Raw genomic sequence first — 14,935 nt, forward strand, 5'->3', positions numbered from 1 at the left:
CAGGACAGCTTTAGCAGAAGCTCCCCAGTAAGCAGCTCAAAACACTGCAGGCATGAGGCCGCTGCGCAGTCCTGCACTGGCTTTGCAGAAACAGATTGTATGATCTCAACACATTTTGCAGATGGCTGCAGTTGAAAATACCCAAGGGCTAAAAATTAAAGTCCCTGTAATGCCAACCATTCCATTTTTTTTGATGTGAACTTCTGCTCCTCAGTCTTAAGCGGTCATTCTCTGAGAACGTACTTTCTGAACATTAAAATAATGATAATCGTAGCTATCATTATTGACAACTTCATATCAACTAAGGACCATGATTGACAAGCTCAGAATGCATTGTCTCAGGTACACTCACCAACCTTAGGGCTTTATTCCCACAAAGATGTGGAGGCCAAGAAATATTAAATAATAAGGAAGGAAAAATAATTACTAAAGAAACTAATCACCTAGCCACACAACTTGTCATAGAAAGATATAAGGCATTTTCTGATATACAGTCTCAAAGTTGACCACCCCTAGGGCTTTATTGTGGGAACCAGTAAAGAATGTACTTCAGGAAGAAGAACTGTAGACCCAGAAAACCATAACAGGAGTCGCAAGGGAAAGAAAAAATAATGTGTGTGAAAATTAGTGTAAGTCTTTTAAAAAAATAAGACATTAAAAACACATTCTGCTAAAATTCAAGATGATTACATGGGAGAATAGAGGAGAAAAGCGTCAATTAAAAATAACTAGGTTTTAGCTTCTGGCGCCATCTTGCCTTCCCCTACACAGTCTCTCTCCAACTCTCCATGCCGGGGGGGTAAGGGAGGTGGAGCACCAAGACCAGGGGGCCCCCCTTCCCATGCCTAGCCCAGGAGTGGTGCTAGCCAATCAGAGCCCCTCCTCCAGTTTTACACAGGGACACTGGGAGAGAGAAAGACCCTCTTTTTCTTCCCTGATTTCTAAGATGACACAAGCCAAGGCCTGTCTGTGTCCTCAGAGATGTGTATTATTTCCATTTTAGAACCTGGTATCTCAGTCACGAAGGTCAAGGCCTCTTTGTCATCTTCTTTAGGGTGACCATCCAGCTCTTGTTCATACACCTCTGGTGATGAGGCACTTATTCCACCCCAGCTCACTGGGCCCTAACCTGTCCTTGAATGGAACTAATGGGAGACAGATTTACCCACCTCCGTCCAGATCAAGCTGAGCCTGAAGCTCACCTCAGATGTTCTGAAACTGTTCTTCCTAGCTCCAAGTCCTAATTAATTCCTGATTTCCACACCAGATAACCTGAGATGGATCTTTCTACTTGCAATCAAAATATTCTCCATTAAGCCCTGGCTGCTGTGGCTCAGTGGATTGAACGTCGGCCTGTGAGCCAAGTGTCGCTGGTTCGATTCCCAGTCAGGGCACATGACTAGGTTGCTCATCAGGTCCCCAGTTGGGGGCGCAAGTGAGAGGCAACCACACAGTGATGTTTCTCTCCCTCTCTCTAAAACTAAAATAAACAAACAAATTAATTAATTTAAAAAAAAAAGAAAAGAAACCCTTCAATAACAACTTCAGCTTTAAAAAAAGAAAAAAAGGAAGACCAGGAAAGGAAATGTCCTTTCTTCCTGCCTTTGGACAGTATCATGTGAGGATTTGATGTTCGGGGCTGCAGCAGCCATTTTGTGACAATGAGGAGAATTACAGAGTCGCAGAGAAAGAGCCCTGACTCCTTTCAGTACTGAGCTAATCACTCCTGGAGCCACACTTATGTATTTATTATGGGTGAGATTTATTTTTTCAATTACAGTTTACAGTTAATATTATTTTGTATTAGTTTCAAGTGCACAGCATAGTGGTTAGATAATCAAATACTTTATAAAGTGGTCCCTCTGATATTTCCAGTACCCATCTGGCACCATTCGTAGTTATTAAAATACTATTGACTATATTTTCCATGACTATTCTGTAACTACCAATATGTACTTCTCAATCCCTTCATTTTTTTCACCCAGTCCCCCAACACCCCTCCTATCTGGCAACCATCTGTCTGTTCTCTGTATCTATGAGTCTGTTTTGTTTATTCATTTATATTGTTTTTAGATTCCACCTGTAAGTGAAATCACGATATTTGTCTTTCTCTGTCTGACTTATTTCACCTAGTATAATACCCTCTAGGTCCATCCATGCTATAGCAAATGGTAAAATTTCATTCTTTTTATGGCCCAATAATATTCCATTGTATATGACGTATGTGCACCATTACTTTTTACCAGCTCATCTCTTGATGGGCCCTTGAGCTGCTTCCATAGCCTGGCTCATGTAAATAATGCTGCAGTAAGCATGGAGGTCCATATATCCTTTTGAATTAGTGTTTTGGGTTTCTTCAGAAACACTATACCCAAAAGTGTTACTGCTGGATCATAAGGCAATTCCATTTTTATCTTTTTGAGGAAATCCATGGTTTTCCACAGTGGTTGCACCGATCTACATTCTTACTGGTGCATGACATTTCCCTTTTCTCCACATCTTCACTAACATTTATCGTTTGTAGGCTTACTGGTGATAGCCACTCTGACAGGTGTGAGATGATATCTCATTGTGTGTTTCATTTGCATTTCTCTGATGATTGCCATTGAGCATCTTTTCATAGTCTATTGACCTTCTGTACGTCGTCTTTGGTGAAGTGTCTATTCAAGTCCTTTGCCCATTTTTTAACTGGATTTTTTTTAGTGTTGACTTGTATGATTTCTTTATAAATTTTGGATATTAACCCCTTATCAGATGTATCATTGGTGAATATGCTCTCCTATTCAGTGGGTTGTCTTTTCATTTTGCCGATGGTTTCATTTGCTGTACAACAACGTTTTAGTTTGATGTAGTCCCATCTGTTTATTTTTTCTTTTGTTTCCCTTGCCAGAGGAGACATATCAGAAAAGATGTTACTCAGAGAAATGTTTAAGGAAACATAGAGAAATTACTTCATGTTTTCTTCTAAGAGTTTTATGGTTTTCAGTCTTACATTTAAGTTTTTAATACATTTTGAGTTTATTCTTATATATAGTGTAAGAAAGTAGTCTAGTTTCTCTTCTTTTTTTGCATTTACCTGTCCAATTTTTCTGTCACCATTTATTGAATAAACTGTCCTTATCCCATTGTATGTTCTTGCCTCCCTTGTCAAATATTAATTGACCATAAAGGTATGGGTTTATTTATGGGCTCTCTATCCTGTTTCATCGACCTTTGTGTCTGTTTTTGTGCCAGTACCATGCTGTTTTCATTACTACGGCCTTGTAGTATAGTTTGATATCTGGTAGCATGATTACTCCAACTTTGTTCTTTTTTCTCAAAATTGCTGAGGCTATTTGAACTCTTTTTTTTGGTTCCATGTAAATTTTTAGATTACTTGTTCTAGTCTGTGAAATACACCATTAGTATTTTGATAGGAATTGCATTGATTTATAGATTTCTTTGGGTAGTATGAACTTTCAGCAATGTTAATTCTTTCAATTCATAAACATGGTATATGCTTCTATTTATTTTTATCTTTTTCAGTTTCTTCAGTGTATTATAATTTTCCCAGTAGAAGTCCTTTACTTCCTTGGTTAAATTTATTCCTAGGTACTTTTTTATGCAATTGTAAATGCAACTATTTTCTTAGTTTTCCTTTCTGATAGTTCATTACTGGTGTATAAAAATGCAACTGATTTCTGAATATTTGTTTTTGTTTCTTGCTACTTTACTGAATTTATTTATCAGTTCTGGTAATTTTTTGGTGAAGTCTTTAGGGTTTCCTACATACAGTATCATGTCATCTACAAATAATGACCATTTTACTTTTCCCTTTCCAATTTGGATGCCTTTTATTTCTTCTTCTTGTCTGATTGCTGTGGCTAGGACTTCCAGTACTATGTGAATAAGAGTGATTAATGTGGACATCCCTGTCTTGTTTCTGATCTTAAGGTAAATGCTTTTAGTTTTCCATGGGTAAGATTCTTTTATTGTCTCAGTTACCTTCAATTGCAAGTTCGAGTTCTTGCCCCGAGAGCCTTTAATTGAAGCCTGTCTTCTCTTTGGGCTTCGGATAATCTACTTCATCCCTATCAATTTGTTTTCTTGACATTCAAAGTCCTCACTTTTTTAATATTTATTTTCCATGTCCCTGCAGTTACAAGGTCATGGGAAAAAAGAAAACATCTATTATAACATGAAATATTCACTAATGACCTGGCCACTTATTAAACTATTCCTCCCCCTCCCCCTCCCCCTCCCCCCATTTCACAACACATCTGTTCCTTGCTCATCTCTCCAGCATCTCTTATTACTCAAGCTCTCCCTGATGGTCAGACATAACAAACCAGCAGAAAGGGTCTACAATCCTCAGCTCAGGGCTATCCCGACAGGAAGTGCTGGAGAGATTGGCTGGTGCCCTGGGTGATAATGTGATGGAGGACCCTTTGGAGGGAAACCAGCCTCAGGCCAGCAGGTGGGACCTGAAAGCAGGAGGTCTGCTGTCTGTCTGAGGTGTCACTGACCTACACTTGTTAATGGGACCTTTTGGGAGTTGCTGTATCTTGTAGCCTTCTTTTTTTTTCCTACAACCCTCTGTGCATCTCTTCACACTTCCTGGTTTATAGGTGGTCATCTCTAGGTTGCTGGTGGTATCTTATGGTATGGCATTCAGTGGCGAGAGTTTAAGGTCCAGTTTTTTTTTTTGTGTGTGTGTGTGTGTGTGTGTGTGTGTGTGTCTTTGATTGACTGAACTTAAAGAATATTGGAGGGCCCCAGTCAGTGGGCAGTATTCTGGAAGGGGCTGCTTTGGGCCCCTAGAAGTAATCTAAGGAGATGGAAGTAATCTGGAAGGCATGGGACCTGGGTTCCAGCTACAGCCCTGACATAGTTTTGCTCGTTGATCATTGGTAGATTATATCTCAGCTCAAAGCCTCAGTTTTCCCAACAGTTAATTGTGTGTGGAATGTCAGCTGTCAATCTCTTGAACAAACTACAGCTGAGTGGTACTGCTGTCTCTGACCAGAAAACCTAATATGACTCCCTGTCGTTCACAGTCTTAGTGCCCTGCCTGCCCTCCACGGCTGTGTACCAGGATCCCTGCCCACCACTCCAGCCTCATTATTCCCTGCCTGAACTTGCCATGTCATTTCACCCCTCTGGGCCTTTGCGTATGCTAGTGCCTCTGCCTGGGATGCGTTCTCTTGCTTTTACTGCCTGGCAAACCCCAAAGTTTGGCTTTCATCTCCTCTTTCATGAAGCCTACCCCTAACCCTTCCTTTCAGTCACCTCTGCCATGCGTCCCTCTGCCCTTTGGTGTTCTGTAGGCTTCTACAGAGGGAGCAGCAGCCAGAGCTCTCTCAGGGAGAGGGGGTTGGTGCTGGGGGATTTTTCAGCTGAGACCAGGCTTTGCAGTCAGTCTGAATTTCAGCCCAGTGCTGGCACACACTCCGTGTGTGACCTCAGGTAAATCGCTGCACCTCTCTAAGCCTGTTTCCCCATCTCTGGTTGGGCTCACAATCAGTAACAGAATTTTCCTGAAATTTTAAAGCCATCGGGGACAGAGAAACAAAGTCTATGTGAGAGAGGTTTGGCTTGGGGCGGGGGCGGGGAGCCGGATCCCCGTTTGCAGAGACCATTGCTTGCTTTGCTTTTATCCCACACTGTAAGTAAGGGTCAGGCGTATTACAGGCGCTCACGTTCACAGCAGAAATATTTTAAAGATTTGAATGAGTGAGCCGGATGAATGATAGAACCAAATGGTTTCCGATTTTGGATGCGCCTATTTGCCAGACCTTGTCTGTACACGGGTTCGGAGGCCAGCAGCTGAAGCAGGAAGTCCCACCCTCAGGGGAGACCGCCCCCCGGCGTAGCCACTCCGTCTCCTAGCAACTATCAAACACAATTGAACCGCTGGTCCCACCGGCCTCCCACCCAGGGAGGCAGCGCATTGGCTGTGCGAGCTGACTGTTGCCTAGGCCGGAGCGCGGCCCTCTGTCCCACGCATCTGCTGGCAGGTACCGTGGGCTCCTTGAGGGGACCGTGTTTCCCACCCGCCTCCATCCTCCGCCCCACGCTGCAGCCTTTCCTTCGCTTTAGCCCACGTTCTGCTTCCCTGTATCTTGAGCCCAGCACTCAACTCAATGCCCATTTGTGTCTTGCCTCCGGGTTCTCGCCCTGCTTTACCTGGCCAGGCATTTGCACATGCTGTCGCCTGGCCTGGTTTGCCGCTTGCCCCAGGCCTCCCTGAGTGGTAGCACAAGGGATTCTGCTCCCACCCCTTGTAGTTCCTGGGGAACTGCACTCCGTTGATGTAGGCATTCCAGACGTGCCAAATTATTGCAAGTGGGGCTGGGGGAGGGCAGACTCAAGCTGGAGCAACGGAGCTGCTCATTGTCAGAATTACTACCAGGACCATGCTCTGTTGTTCAGCCATTCATTGTCTAACTTAATATATTGAGTGTCAACTGTATGCCAGGAGGTGTCTGAGGCCTTGGCCATTCAACTGGGAACAGGATGAGGGGGGGGAGGAGGGAGAAGGGTGCTGTTCCTGAAAGAGACGGGCTAACCTCCTGGGAGCGAGGGTGGTGACAAAAGTGCCTTTATTTTCTTCCAGGGAGGAGGCTGGGCGAGGTGGGGCGCTCTGCAGCATGTCCCTGCATGCCTGGGACTGGGAGGATGAGGACTCGGAGAGCATAGGGCCCATGTCCTCCATGGGCAGCTTCTGCCAGTCGGTGAGCGAGTATGACGTGGAGGAGCACCTGCGGGCCAGGGCCCAGGCCCAGGAGTCCGATGATCCTGACCACCAGTACAGCAGTGCTGAGTCCTCCGACTGCCCTGCCAGCGCCTTCCCCTCCGACATGCCCCAGGTGGTCCCCTGCAAATTCATCGTCTCACTGGCCTTCCCAGTGAATGTTGGTGAGTGCTAGAGCAGAATTCCAACACTGCAAAAGGCGGGTAGACTAATGACCTTCTCCCAGGAATTAAGGATGCATGTGCTCTCCTCCTTTTCCCAAGTAGGGTGCTGGATTCCAGGAGCAAAGGTCAAGGAAGAAACTGCAGTTTTAGGGGGCCAGGCAAGTAAGTGATTGTGTGATCTTCACGTACTGAATCCTTTGAATGACCCTAAGAAATAGGTGATGTTGTTTCTGCTTTTTGCAGATGAAGAAATGACAGAGAGCTTAAGGACCTGGTTCCCCATCAGCTAATTGTGCATCACCTATTTACCTTATTTAAAATACAGATTCTCAGGTGTATTGAACCTCTGAGTGTAAAGGTATATTGATTAGTTATTAGTGCAACAATGCTGTGTAACAAACCCACACCAGCTCCCTAATTCATTGGCTTCAAACAGGAACCCCTTGTTCTCCTGGATGCAGGTTAGCAATCCAGCCTGGGCTCCCTGCAGTGGCTGTTTTGCTTCAAGTGTCTGTCATCCTCCTTCTGGACATGTGGGCTAATCCAGACACACTCATATTATGGAAAGGCAGAGACATAGCGGAGGGCAAGCCCAGTCACCCAAGCAATCGTCTTTTGGCACCTCCCACCTGCTAACATTTTATTGGCCAAAGCCAGTCACATGGTTTAGCCCCAAGATTAGGGGCAGAAAAAAGTATACCACTTTTATGTACATTTTTTGGGCTACTTAAACTACCCCCTCCACCATGATGATTACTTTCAACTTCTCTTTGCCTCTGTCAGTATTGGTGGAGGCTATTTTCTTAGGTTTATACCATCTTTAGAAGTGACCGATCTTCTTGGTGAATTGAATTTTTTGTCCTAATGTGGTAACCTCCTCTATCCATAATGATGCTTTTTATCTTGTGTCTATTTATATCAAGCAAAAGATTTCTGGCAAACACAAACTAAAGAAAATTGGTGCTTAGTTGATTACCTTAACCCTCACATCGCTTGCAGCATTTCCTAGACTTGTTTTCCCTATTTTGGTGCTTCTTCCAAAGGCATTTACAAAACATATCTCAGTGTAACAAAAGTTAATGAGGCCTTGCATTTCTGAGAATCTTATTTATTAATTTATTTTCTAGTTACTCTTGACATACAACATTACATTAGTGTAAAGAGTAGGACATAGTGATTAAACAGTTATATACTTTTCCAAGTGATCACCCCGATAAGTCTAGCACCTATCTGGCACCATCTATACATAATTACTACAATGTTATTGACTATATTTCCTATACTTTACATCTCCAGACTATTTTTATAACTGGAAATTTGTACTTCTGAATTCCTTTTACCTTTTTTACCCATCCTCTCAACCCCCTCCCACCTGGTGACCATCAATTTGTTCTCTGTATCAAGGAGTTTATTTCTCTTTTACTTATTTATTTTGTTTTTTAGAGTCTTTTTTATCATGTCAGTACCTTTGAAGGACATGTCTTTGGCTGGATATAAAATTCTAGGTTCGATGGGTTTTTTCCTTCAATATCTGAGTATTTATGGATTTGTTTATAAATGTTTATACAAACTGTTTAGTTAAGAGAAATAAGATCCTACCCACTCTATTCTAAAACTTGCTTTTAAAAATTTTGACTGTCTTAGGTGTCTTAGAGGAAATGAGCATATTTGATTTTACTTTGCTGATGTTTTGTTTGAAGCATCTATATAGTATGTTTCTAATATATCCTACCCCTTATTGGTGGACATTTAAGTTGTTTCCCAATTTTTTTCTGTTACAATCCTGCAACAGCCCTCCTAGTGTGCACATTTCTGTCTAGATGTGTAGGCACTTCTGTAGCCCGAATTTCAAGAAGTGGAATTGCTGGGTTTAAGTATAGCAGGTCCCTGAATAATGTTTTGTTCAACGTCATTTCATTATATTGATAAGATGCCATAAAAAGTTTTGTATATCAACTAGCCTATGATAAAATTTGTTTCATTATAGTCATACCTCGGTACTGGTTGGCTTCAGAACTCGTCAAACCCTGTACTCATCACATTTTGATGAGAAAAATATGTTTCAGCACTCAGCGCTTGCTCGGCACTCATCACACTTGCCAGAACTTGTATGAATCACGATGCTGGTCCAAAAGAAAAAATGCTTCATTGTTCAGTACTCATTGGTTTTGGCACTCATCACGAGTTCTGCAATGAATTGACGATGAGTGCCAAGGGACCATGGAATGTGGTTTCACTTAAGTCCAGAACCCATCAATAATATTGAGGACGTACTGTACACATTTACATTTTTTATAGATATTGTCAAATTGTCCATCAAAGGGGATAAAGCAATTTTTCCGCCTATTGACAGGAGGGTCTATAAGTCCACCTGCTGGCCCACCTTGGGTTGAATCAGAACACAGACCTGTGAGATGCAGCAAGCATTCTGATTAGTTGCACCTTCACAAGGAAGTCTAATGCCTACCAAGGACTGGCTGGAGAAGCTTTATTCCAAGCTCTGAACAAAAGCTAACTCTTCTAGTGGCACAAAATTAATACAAAAGCAGTTTCCTGACTGTTAAACACTTGAAATTTTAAAACCACACCTTTAAATATAAAATGAAATTTGGATTAAATATTTATGGAGTTTCTAAAGCATCTTCTTATGGTCTGCAAAGTCTCAACCTGGATGGTTCAGTTTCAGGTCAAGGGCAGGCAGTGGAGGCCCTGGTCTCTGACTGAAGCCCATCCTTATTTTCTGCCTTTTCTCCCATTCACCCCACATTGTGCAGCATTGCTCCTGAGGCATTACTGGGCTCTGCCCTCTCCGCTAAATGCTTGCCAGCTCTCTTTCTACAAGACTCTGCTGGGATTCCCTAAGGGGCTTCCCCCACCACCCAGGGGGCGTTTACCTCTGCCTCCTCTGTTCTTCAGAACCTTATTCATGGTGCCAGTATTACACAGATCATATTGTACCGTGAATTGCTTTTCCTGCCCCTTGCTATCAAGACTAGGGTGAGGCGGGTGATGTACCCAAGGTGAAAAATATAAGGAAACACTGACTCTCAGAGTCCCGTGCTGAGATTTGCACCCCATGCCTAGTCCCAATCCAGAGCAGCCTCCTGCTCTGCTGGCTGGAGGCCTGCACCTGCCTCCTGCCCCCCAAGCCAGGCAAGCAGCATGGCACCAGGCAGCCTCCCGCAGCATCTGCCTTTGGTTCCAGGGAAGTGTGGGACGGGTCTGCCTGCCCATATGGGGTTAAAAACAAGGCTTATTAAATCTGTTTCTTCTAGGTAATAAGGGAAAATATACACGTTTGATCGAAAAACATGGGAAACACCCTAAAATGGACAAACCTGTTGCAAAGGGTCACCGTTTTTACCACATTGAGTATTTCCTTCTGCCAGATGATAAAGAGCCTAAAAAAGTTGACATGGTGGTGTTTCCAGCAGTAGTCAAAGTGTTCATGGATTCAGGAGTCAAGGTGTGTGTGTGTGTGTGTCGCCTCCCATGCAGCATACAGCCTAATACTCCCCACACGAAGTGTCCTGACTCCCCCTGCAACCTGCTAGAAATGCAGGACCTTGGGCCCCACCTAGACCTACCAAACAGGAATCAGCACTGACCTAGTAATACCATTTAAATGACTTTTTATTTATATATTTTTATGTAATAATTTCTTTGGTGTTTCAAAAGTTTTTGTAGCTCTTGTGATTTCTTTCATTTATGTGCACACCCGCCTGCTTGCACACACACACACACACACACCTGCCTGTGGCTCAGCTCAGTCAGGGATTGGAATCACTGGAAAGGACACTATTTTCAGGTAATTTTTAAAGTTAATTTTTCCCAAGGAACCCAGTCCATGACACCCATTTCCTGACGTGAGTTAGGACCTGGGAGAGAGCCAGACGCAGATGTCAGACAGGTGGAGAGGAGGACCCAGCTTCACTGCCAGCAGGGCAAGGCGCGCAGGGGCGGGAACTCCTAGGCTGCTGAGCCTCCTCACCCCCACACTGAAAGTCTCCTGGTATTTCTTTTTACACAGACTGTGAGGCCATGGCAAGAAGGGGACAAAGTCTGGGTGTCATGGGCCCAAGTTTTTAGCATCAATGTGACAAAGGAATTACTAAAGAAAATCAATTTTTATAAAATAACCTTGAGGCTCTGGGACAGTACAGACAAGGTTTCGAGAAAAGTCAGGTATTATCGATTAAAAACTGCTGGGTATTCAGAAGATTCAGGACCTTTTGGTAAGTCAAATATGTGGGTCTTATTTGAAATGTTTCTAAGGGTTGTGGCTTCTCACCAGTAACAGGAGAAGAGCCAGCGTCCCCTTTAGCTCCTTTCCCTGGGCCCGCAGTGCTTTCTGCATCACTGGCACACCATCCTCCAGGATGCGCTCAGGCGTAGGGCGTGCGGCACCTGTGCACATGTGCGTTGGCCTCTACCTCCACTACTGCCACCTTCTGGGACTTCCTATCCCTGGACAGGGCCAACATGGGCACCCTCCCCAAGTCTGTCTCCCTGGATAAGTATTGTGTGTTCGCTGAAAAAATAAAATAAAAAGAGGATACCAAGAAACAAAAGATAAAACTTTTTTTTAATCCCACCACTCCGAGACACCATGTTAGCATTTTCACATAGACCCTCTAGACTCTGTGTCAGTATCTTATCACCCCCAGAAAGTCTCCTTTGTACTCCCCATGAAGGAGAGTGCTGGGAGGGGTAGGAAGACTCAGGCTATGAAGTCAGACAGCTGAATTTAATCCTGTCTCCATCCTGAATGAGCCAGTGACCTTGGGCACGTACCTGCTTCCTCTGGTCAGATTCATGGAGGCAGCACTGGTCCCCCCCATCCCAGGCACAAAAGGACTGTGTTGTTTATAGCAAATTTTAAAATAATGATAAAACACTGTCAATTAAACTATGCCATGGCACTCATTATAAAGATGCACCCCCACTTTAAGAGATGTTAAAAAGAAAAAGCAATGTGCATCTGGGAATACATGGAGTGTGCTATTATTGCTGTTTAAGTACAGTTATTCTCAATTTATAGTACGCATGTTGACACTGTCACTTGCTTGAAGTGAATGTCAGTGCCATAATCAGAACTCAGTTTTTTGTACCTTGAAAATCTGTCCTTTCTCTGGATCCCCCAGCCTGACTTCTCAAGAATACTTTCTGACTTAGGGCTCCCAGCTTTTAATCTTTCATTAATATCCAGGATTGTTTTTATCCTCGGCACTCCTGCCATTTTGGGTCTGATCCTTCCTGGTTGTGGGGCTATCTTGTGCACTGTACGGTCCTTGGCAGCATCCCTCTAGCTGCCAGCAGTAACTTCTATGTTGTGACAATCAAAAATTTCCTTAGACGTTGTCCCCTGGGCGGGGGTTGGGAAACAAAACCACCAGTTGCTGAGAATCACTGGTTCATATCTAAACTACTAATTGTAGGATTCCTGTGTGAGCAAGGTGACTCTCTCCTTTGTACCAAAGGAAAGACCCACATCCTCAAAGCATGGGCTCTAAGCCACTTGCATTCCATGCACTTGGAATGCTGCCTGAATGCAGATTCCAGGGCCTGTCCCAGAGCTGCTGAGCTGGCATTTCTGGTAAATATCCACCCTGCAGTGGACTCGCATTGGAGCACAGTGGCTGGGGCATGTGCATCAGGGAGGCTTCCTGAAGAAGGGGCTGTGGCAGCCAAGACTGGCAAGGTGGAAGGAGTTGACAGGCCAGGAAATGAAGGAGGGAGGGTGTCCTGCAGGAAGGGCCCGTGGTCTTGTTGCTTAGTGTTCTTGAAATAAGAGCACCTGCCCTTCCTCCAGCCTTATCCCAAGCTTAGCATCACCTGCACCTTATGTTAAATAATTATTTTCTATTAGAAAAATCAGTGTATGTTCACTTCATTAAAAATTTAGAAATAGGCTAGCGAAAAGAAGCAAAAACTAGAATCACATGATTCCTGACCAGAGATAGCCATCGCTAACATTTCCCTGTCATTTCATATGTGGATACAAAATTTTAACAGAAATGAATCTACTATATGCATTCTCTTAAGTCCCTTTTTCACTTAAAAACCTTCTTCTTTTAAGAGTTTTAACTCTTGTTTTGGGGAAGTGCAGAAATAGCATAAGAGGTGTGTTATAAAGGAGATATGAAATGTATTTGGATGCCCGATAGGCCATGTGCCAGAATTTATCAGCTTTCAGCCTGCTGCTATGGAATGGGGCACCCCAGTCAAGAGTTAGCCTTTCTCTCCTACGAAACCTGCCCAGTCTCTTGGTGTCTCAGCATTTGATAAAAACAACATCATTCTTGAAGGCCCCACCGAGTCATAGTTGACTCCTGCTATGTCCTCAACTCTTGGCCACCCACCCCACCAACTAGGTGGCTCTTCTCTGCGCACCCAGCTCTTTTTCTGTCTCCCCTCTTCTGTCATTGTTCCATGGCCTTTCTATATCACCCTTCACCCTGGCACTTTGTTGCTCTGCAACTTTTTATGGCTGCACAGTGCCTTGGGGGCCCAAGACTGACTTCTGAGTCCAGACTTGAAAGCATCTAACAATTTGTTCTCCAAGGCCCTTTTCTCATTGTCATTCCCACCTCATACTTGGTCCATCCCCTGGTCCCTGAAGGCATTAGGCTTTTCCTCATTGTAGGGCTGGCCTTCAGGCACTTAGCCATACTTAGGTGGCTCTGAGGCTCATCTTTTTCTCCAAATTTTATTCTATCCTTCAACACAACCCAATTTCATCTCCTTTTTCCCCACGTCTTTCTTGTGGCTTCCATTGTCTCCATTTATCCACTGACTTGCTCGGCTCACTCATCGTCCACACGTGTTGGGTGCTGAGGTGAGCAAGCAGAGCCCCGCATTGACAGAGGTGAAAGGCACATGTGAACAGGTCACCTCCACAGCTGGGGGCACAAAGCTCTGGGTGTAGCCCTGGTTAAATGAAATAACATATGTCAAGTGCTTCACGGTCTTATACAGAAGAAGCCATTGCCAGCTGAGGTATTTTGAGGCAGCCCTTAGGCAACAGCTCCAGGAGGTCGGGAACCTTGCCTCTCTTACGCATCGCTCCATCTCTAGCACCAGGAGAGTGATTGTCACATAGCAGGTATTCAATACGAATTTCTGCTTGATTGAATTCATGATTCTTTTTTATCCTGCATTCTAGAGGGAGTGAAACATTTGGTTTTAAGTCAGAGAAAATTGTCTGACCAAAGCAGCCACGTCCAAGAGGAGTGGAATCAGGAGTATGCACCAGGAAAACCAGAAAAAGCAGAGAAACCCTTAAAGTCTTTGCATGGTGAGTAGAGCTGGCCTCATTGGACAAGCCGAGTGAAACCTGCGGCCGGGACAGTGACTGATCGGTGATGTGGGTGTTGTGTGTGCACCCTCGAGTCCTCTGCCTCTGTCAGCCACTTCTGCTGGCGCCGCAGAACTAGCTCCCTTTTTGTTGCTGATGCTTTTTCTTTGTTTAGTTTTGGTCTATTTTGTGGCTTATGAAAAAAAGAAAAGAGAAAAAACATTTTTAACTGTAGAAGTTATATGTGGGTTTTTTGGAAAATTCAGTGAAAAGTATAAAACAAACAGGGAAAATAATTATAATTTCATCACCACGAGCAAGTACAGTATTCCCTCATTTATTGTGGGTATTACATCTGAGACACACTCCCCCCACCCCCGCGATAGGTGAAAATCCGCGAAATAGGAACCTTACATTTATTTTAGTATTTATATATATTTTTAGGCTTTATAAACCCTTCCCACACACTTATAAACCATTCCCAGTCCCTTATTAACCTTTCCCACTCCCTTATTAACCTTTTCCACACTTTTATAAACACTATTTATGCTCTTAAACATATTCTACACTCTTAAACCTACGTAACTTTAACAACATACATATATAGTACCGCAAAATCCTGCGATATAGCGAAAAATCCATGATAAATAATTAAATATAATATTTTTTAAAATCCCGCAATACAGCGAGGCCGCTATAAGTGAACCGCGATATAGAGAGGGACTACTGTATTGTAATATT

At 43.6% G+C, this 14,935-nt stretch overlaps 1 protein-coding gene across 1 annotated transcript in view; it reads left to right on the forward strand.

Moving 5' to 3' along the window:
- The first annotated feature begins 6,629 nt into the window (after positions 1 to 6,629).
- CFAP92 (cilia and flagella associated protein 92 (putative)) overlaps positions 6,630 to 14,935 on the forward strand; it is a 33,293-nt gene continuing 24,987 nt past the window's right edge. Inside the window, exons 1-4 of the mRNA XM_090290190.1 lie at positions 6,630 to 6,897; positions 10,173 to 10,363; positions 10,928 to 11,149; positions 14,065 to 14,194. Coding sequence (XP_090146316.1) covers positions 6,630 to 6,897; positions 10,173 to 10,363; positions 10,928 to 11,149; positions 14,065 to 14,194 — 811 coding nt within the window. The remainder of the gene's footprint in view (positions 6,898 to 10,172; positions 10,364 to 10,927; positions 11,150 to 14,064; positions 14,195 to 14,935) is intronic.

This window comes from Furipterus horrens, unplaced genomic scaffold (assembly GCF_987537825.1).
Source record: "Furipterus horrens unplaced genomic scaffold, mFurHor1.1.pri manual_scaffold_10, whole genome shotgun sequence".
In the NCBI taxonomy this organism is placed as follows: domain Eukaryota; kingdom Metazoa; phylum Chordata; class Mammalia; order Chiroptera; family Furipteridae; genus Furipterus; species Furipterus horrens.